The 7,704-nt window shown below is 35.0% G+C and overlaps 1 protein-coding gene across 1 annotated transcript; it reads right to left on the reverse strand.

The window, feature by feature from the left end:
- Window positions 1–4,835: 4,835 nt before the first annotated feature.
- Window positions 4,836–7,051, reverse strand: LOC131067943 ((R,S)-reticuline 7-O-methyltransferase). Its single transcript, XM_058003098.2, has 3 exons — window positions 5,932–7,051; window positions 5,619–5,683; window positions 4,836–5,537 (listed from the first exon to the last, which is right to left on the reverse strand). Exons 1-3 carry the CDS (start codon window positions 6,683–6,685, stop codon window positions 5,223–5,225), a joined length of 1,134 nt encoding a protein of 377 aa, XP_057859081.1. The 5' UTR covers window positions 6,686–7,051; the 3' UTR covers window positions 4,836–5,222.
- Between the last annotated feature and the right edge of the window lie 653 nt (window positions 7,052–7,704).

The raw sequence follows: 7,704 nt of genomic DNA on the forward strand, positions 1-7,704 counted from the left end.
TTTTTTGGACTTCAATTTTTTAATACAATTTTGAATTTTTCTCGTGAGTGTTGTCATCAATGCCAAAGGGGGAGATTGTTGTCATTACACACTCTAATGAGAATTGTAGGTGATTGAATGTATTGTCATTGATGGAAACCTTGCAATCTTATGGCACCGACAGACACCAAAACTGGTAGACTCTACACCGAAAGATAGTTCACCGGCAGCGGCGATAACGTTTACCGACACCTCAGGCGATAAGATTTTGATTATTGTATTTTATATTTAATTGTAATATCTTTTTGTAAGCCAACATGGCATATTGTAATAAGACTCATATATAAGTATGAGGTCTTGTAGATCATTTTGTGCGATAACATAGAGGATAGTTATGATGGATATGTAGAAGGGTTTATGGCTGTTGTATGAGCTTACACTGGTACTGAATCTGACATTACAGATGTTGTTTTGTAGCTATACACTATATTGGATTTTCATAATCCATTTTATAAGTCAGTGAGACTTCCTTTTGTAGTTAAGCAGTGATCTTTAGGTAGTTGGCCTTCCGGAATGTGCAAGCCCCTCTTGTAAGTAATATCCAATTATTGGCCAGTGAGTGAATATTGTGGGTCACAAATCCCATCGAGGTTTTTCCCACACCGGGTTTCCTTGCTAAACATCTTGTGTTACGGTGTGCTTTCTATGTTGTCTTTACTATTCTTATTTATTACATTAATTCTTGTTTACTGGTACATTGTTTTCGAATGCAAAATAGTTAATAAGGTCAGAAAATATATAAATTGGTTAGATACTGATTCATCCCCCCTCTCAGTATCTTTGGGAATCCTAACAGAATCAGTCTTGATCTCTAACACAACTTTTTTTCTGAACTGTTAAACTTGAAACCACTACTAACATATTACTTTAACAAAATCATGAAAGCACAACTCACAATCAACTCATGAACACTAGATTTATTTTGGAAAACCCAAGAAGGGAAAAACCATTGTGACAATCAAACTCCTAATATAGATATGAAATATTACAATGATTAGGCCACAATCCAAGGAGGTCACTACTCCATACTTTCTAGCTAATATGCATAGCCTTAGGGAAAGATATAAAGGACTTGCACAACTAAACTCACTCCCTCAAGGCAAGATACAAAAAGCTTCCAAGAGACATAGTTTCTTATAGAGGGAATAGATGTACTGAAAATGAATAGGATCTCTCAATCATGAAGTTGACCTTGAATCTCTACGCCAATTATCTAGTATCATGACAAACACATCTAACCTCAAACTCTATTACCAAACATTATCAAAGTTCTCAACTAGCTTTTGCACATCTCTTCCATCAAATCCGTCTACATATCATTTGAATCTACATCACATCTTTTCAAACACATCCATACTTTAGTAACTTAAAACATACATTTAAGATCATCCTTATATACAAGGGTATTCATTAGAACTCTCAACTAGGATGGCCGAAAGTAAAGTATGTAGAATTACATAACCTAGGTCATCTAGACCAATAATATCCATTGCAGTCCACTCTAGGAGAAGGAGGGGACCCAAAACTGGCACGACACATCCTTCTAGGTTGATTTTCATGAGCCGCATATCCTAACACGTCCTTCTAAGTTCAATTATGGGTAGTCATCAAAGCAATAACAACTTTAAAATCACTACTATTGGTGCAATGTTGTCCAAAAAATTGGACATTAAATCAACAAGTCTGGGTATCAAATCAACAAGTATTGGTATTAAATCAATAACTACTATCACAATAATTGAAACATGTTCAACTACTCGATCCTCTCCCCTATATCATGCTTTTTGACTCACAACCACATCCATATTTTTATTCTGTCATGATTTTAAAAATGTAACAGTGATGAGGGTTGCAAAACGAACAATGATGATCAATGTCGGATATTGGCAATAATATTTCTCATTATGATAGTTCAATAATTTAACTGAATATATCTATGATATCCTGTCATTGACTATGCCCTCTCCATCCTCTGTAAGAGGGTGCATATAAGTTATTTAGTTTTGTCTTCACTATGAATTTAGCCTCTATGTGAATCCTTGGTCAAATCAATAATGCTTAGGTCTATAAAAATATTAGTTTTACCTTAACTATGAATTGAAGCATGCCCAAAGAATCATAGTATGTTTGGACATTATAACATATAGGATTGGGGATAGTCCCCTAGAACCTTGAGGCAAAACTGGCAAGAAAAGTGGCCATACTTGTAAAAGAAGGCAACTAATGGCGGAGGCAGCACTTGAGTAATATCACTCTCACTGTCTCTCTCACTGCAGATCTGGCTTGTTGTCTTGAAAACCCTCCCACATGAGCAATCAATCCAATAATCAAACACTTCGTCAATATTTCCATGTGCAATGAGAAAGGATAGGAAAATTGGGAGCGGGGTAGAGTACTTTCAAAGTAGCCAACAATAATAGTAATAAATAACAAAGATACAATATTAATGAAATAAAATAAAATTTTGTGCTTATATAATAATTAATGGGATACATCATCCTTATCATCTGTCATAAGTTTAGTTTCATGCCGCATTTAACCTACAGGCTGGCGATATCTAGACTCAAGACAAAAGAGAATAAAATTCAAATATATAATGAAGTTAAAGAATGTCACTTCACATACTAAGCAACATTATAAATCTATTGGGTTCGGAATGCAGGAATGTCATCCCAAACTCAATGGAGGAAGACAACCCTAAATCCATGAGCACTGAGCAGGGTAGGGATTCAGCGAATACTATTTTGAATACTACCCAAAATTGCACACTGGAGTCTTTCAATCTCTAGAAGTGGCTTAATGACAACATAACAAGCATTCAGAGCAAACAGAGGGACCTGGAAAATAAGATACACAATTTGATTAAAGAAACAAATTCGAGGAAAAAGAGTGAGGCGGTGGAAAACAGTGAAGCTAAGGAGGAAATTGAGATGTAGGATTGGCTAGAAAAAAGACCTGATAAAAGGGGATTTGAAACATCTGGAGGATGTTATTAGAATTATAAAAGAAAAGATTGAGGTGGATAACGATAACATCATCACTCGTGTTGCTCAAATTGAGAAGGCTTTGAAAAGCTTCATGAGCCACAGTCTTGAGGTCTTGAGAGTTTCTTCACAAAATATGAATGCCTTGGTGGATCACTTCGAGAGGAAAAATCAGGATAAGGATTTGGTAATCATTGAAGATATACCGACCTCCAACTCCAATCATCAAATCTCCAGGCGAAGGACCAGGCAGACGACCACTGATATGGAGACAAAAATGAAAGACATTCAGCTAAAATAGGAGAACAATGATCTGAGAGAAGCCGCTAAGGCCATGATGCTTTTGTTTCAGAATGTTGAGGAGTCTATAAAAGTTTTCATTTGACTTGTAATGTTGGGTTTTCGACGCCAGTTTCTCACTGGCTCTTTGCTATCCTTTTGTCCTAGCTGCTAGTTTTTGTGCTGGTTTTTTGCAGCTATTTTGTCTTGGTCTTATCTCCTCTTGTTTCTTTCTTGTTCATCTTTCGTAATGTAAGCAGGTTTCGGGTCCCTTAAAACCTGATTTTCCTTAATCAAAAACATTATAAATCTATTGTTGTGTGACAAGAGTCTTGTAGCAATAGAAAATGATGCCAGAAAGAGAATGAATTTATAACATGTTTAATAAGTTTTCATATTATATTGAGTTATAATGGATATTAAAGAAGACACAAAATGAAAACCACATAATTTTGTTTTTTTAATAAAAAACAAGAAATAAAATTTTAATGCTTAAGGACACCATTGGTAGGAATCACCTTGTAACATAAGGGCTATCTTTTAGAATTTGCATTTGCACATGTGATTGGGAAGGCATTATGGAGTGATGTCTACATCCATAATTATATTGTATTAGACTTCTTCCACTAATGTCATTGAGATTATGGGGTGTTGTTCATTCAACGATGTTTTGGCAAACTATGTTCCTAACAAGGTGAAACAACCAATTATGGAGGAGATTGATGAAATGGAGGTTTTTGCCAAATTTCAAACTCATTGGAAGGATCATTGATGTTGTGGTTGCTAAGAGGATGTCTATGTCATCTCAGACATTGATGTTGTGCATGGAAGGGCTTGACTGAAAGTTCTTGGAAACTTATGGTAAGCTTAGAGGACATTATGGGAATTTTTTATCTCCCATTCAGGTTCAATAGATGTACAAATTTTCCGCAGTTACAGGACTCTTGATTTGGTCTTAGTTGTAGATTTACAACTACTTTTTGTTTTAAGATAATGAGTGTTGCCCTCTTGCAATTCTGGTACATATATATATATATATATATATATATATATATATATATATATATTGTATAGAATGGCTAAGATTTTCAATTTATAGATTTTCTTTTTCTTTCGTCTCAATCAATCAAAGTGGACTCTCTCTCTCTCTCTCTCTCTCTCTCTCTCTCTCTCTCTCTCTCTCTCTCTCTCTCTCTCTCTCTCTCTCTCTCTCTCTCTCTCTCTCTCTCTCTCTCTCTCTCTCTCTATATATATATATATATATATATATATATATACCTTCAAATTTGTTAGTCCATATCATCTTCAAAATTTATCAATTCAGTTGTTATGAGTGAAGACAATAAAAATTTAGTTTAAAATGGTAAGTAGAATACTTCATTTAAGCAACAAAACAAATCACACTATTGTGAAACAAAGTAAAACACACTATTGTGCTATTGCTCTTTGTCCGATAAAAATTATTATGATGACTTTTCCATAAAAAAAATTTAAAAAATTGAGCATGATTATAATAACACATGGGACTATATATGCGTACAATTAAAAACCATTTTTTATAGAAGATAAAAGGTAGGTTTTGAAAGGACCCCGAACCTTATAGAAAACTGATAAAAAGTATTACTTTGATGGCCACCATAAAAAACAATAACCCATGGGGTAGAAGCAACCCACAACACTCACATCACTATTAAGGAAGAAAAAGAACAACAAAAGATCAACTAACTCAAGGTGGTTTGAAACTAAACCAATCCAAAGATCTCTAAGAACAAGTAATTGACTCTCCCCTAAAAGAATGATGCATTTATCATTCCTTTAAGTGATGATGGTAATTTATTTATAACAAAGTACTTTGAATGTATGCATGGAGCATCTAATTCATCACTATTAATGTGGCTATAGAACAAACACTCTATTGGTTTAGAACTTGGAAGCCTCAATAATGTTTTGAATAGATGGTAATTTGAAGATGGTGTAGCTTTTAAAACCCGCTTTGATAAGAATTTGTTTAAATTCCATCTCTGTTCGCTCCTTTCCACCAGTACTCAATAGCATCATTTCCATATCAAATGCCAAGCCCACTCCCCTTTGAAGATTTTCTTTGTTATCTTCATCTCTTTTTCCTTCAACAATAAGAGCATCAACGATTATAACTTTTCCATTTTCTGGTATAGCCTCATAGCACCTTCTCAACACTCTTACACAATCATCATCGCTCCAATCATGCAAAACCCACTGCAACAACATTTTCAATTTAATTTAAGTTACTCTTTAAAATTTATAAATTTGACACAAATATAATCTAAGATTATATACCTTGATAAAAATTGCATCAGCTGATGGAATGTGTTCAAACATATTGCCACTCACATGTTGTACTCCTACAATATGAAGAACCAACCCATATTAGCTTACTATCATTTTCATGCACAGAATATTGTATTACTAAACAATTATTATTCATAATTATATGTTCTATTCAGTAAATTGATGGCATTATTGTGAACCCAATCTTTTTCTTTTAAACGAAACTAAAAGGACCTAAGACTAGTTAAGCGTATAGAGTTAGGATGTTCCTTAAAATAACACATCAACTCTTACAAAATTAATGGACCAAGATCAAGCTTACCAGCGATAGGAAGTGCAGAAGCAATGACATAAGGCAAGTCGAAATTAATTCCTCTAATGTGTTTGTGATTGTCGACAATAATGGACAAGGCAGAGCCGAGACCTCCCCCAACATCAACCAAAGAATTTATCTTCTTAAATCCGTCCTCATAAATCTTGACAACACTAGACATGACAGCACGAGTGTCACAGGACATGGCCTCGTTCAATGTCTTGTTCGCTTCAGGATTGTTTGCAACGTACTCCCAATAACTCATACCAAAAGCCTTACTGAAGGCGCTGCTCCCTTCTAACACAGACTCATGCAGATGCAGCCATCCCTTGAGGGAACTATCATTGTTGAATGCCAACAACCATGGAACATAGTTTTGCACCGACACACCTCCTTTTCTTGTTTCCTTAACAAGTAATTTAGAGAGGCCTGTGAGGCCATATCTAGTTTGCCTGAAGTCCTCCTGGTGTGGGATCTCACTAAAGACTTCCTGGGAGGCTAGAAATCTCAGAAGACGAAACAGATATTCTATGTGCGGGGGGCTTTCTTCTTTGCCGGTGGACGCTGAAATATGAGCACCAATTTCTTCTACGCTAAGACAGCCTGAAGCCTCAGCAATTATGTCCGGAATATTCAGCAAAACAGCAGCTCTCACAGCCATGGGCTTGGCTGAGCCCAGCATTATGTCATACAGTTTTAGCTTCTCGATCTGGGCTTCTTGTTCAGAAACCTGGGGAATTGCAACTGTAGGTGGAGGAGCCATTGAAAAGCAAGTAAAAGCTCACAATGTATGGATTGAATCAAAATTTAATGTACTTCTCAAAGGAGTATGGGAACAGCTATTTATAATTACTTTCAACCTGTAACTTCAGTTATCGTAATTGCAGTTGGAATTTGAAAAATATAGAAACGCTACTTAAATAAAATAAACCCTCGAACAATTTGCCTACTCATCTTTACTGTCTCTCCGAAAATGTGTTGAAGAAATATAAAATCAATTTGTAAATGTCATGAGTCTCAAGCATCCTTTTCCAGATCTGTTCGCCTATTCAAACAATCCATAGTTGAACCATGAATCAAGCACATCTTTCCAAATCTGTTCGCCGGTTCAAAGAATCCAAAGTATCGTAAACTATCCACTGGGGAAACGTGGTCAAATCTTTATGTCCACACTTCTATCAATCAATTCAATGGGGGAATATAATTAGGATACCTTGTCACCGTAGCAAAATGCCCCCCCTCAAATCGCCCTAAATCCAACGGTCATACTTTCTCCTTATCCAAGAGTTGCCATTAAGAGCTCATGAAAGGTATATTCTAATTAATCTATAGTAGTAATTGTTTGCAATTAAAGATTTTGGGAAATAACAACTCTTTTTCTTATAAGATTAGGTGATTGTTGGCAATTGAAAAGCTATAACAACTGTTTTTAGAAGGGCTTTTGTTTTTCATTTGAATGATTGTTGGGAATTGAAAAGTATGTTCACTATACTTCATCAGAAAAGAAATTAAAATTGATCTCTCAATCAAATCAGATATTTTGTAGGTGATCAAATCAAGATTTTCTTTTACTTCAGTTGTAAGCAGCTCTAAAGAAATTAGTTTTGACTTGGTTAGAAATTTCTGCTTTGATAGGGTTCAGTAATATTCTTTCTCATTGTAATATTTTAAAAAAATTCTGCTTTGGTAGAGTTCTGTAAAGATATTTTGTAGGTGATCAAATCAAAATTTTCTTTTACTTCAATTGTAGGCAGCTCTAAGAAGATTAGGTTTAACTTGGAA

The sequence above is a fragment of the Cryptomeria japonica genome, chromosome 6 (genome assembly GCF_030272615.1).
Source record: "Cryptomeria japonica chromosome 6, Sugi_1.0, whole genome shotgun sequence".
NCBI lineage: Eukaryota > Viridiplantae > Streptophyta > Pinopsida > Cupressales > Cupressaceae > Cryptomeria > Cryptomeria japonica.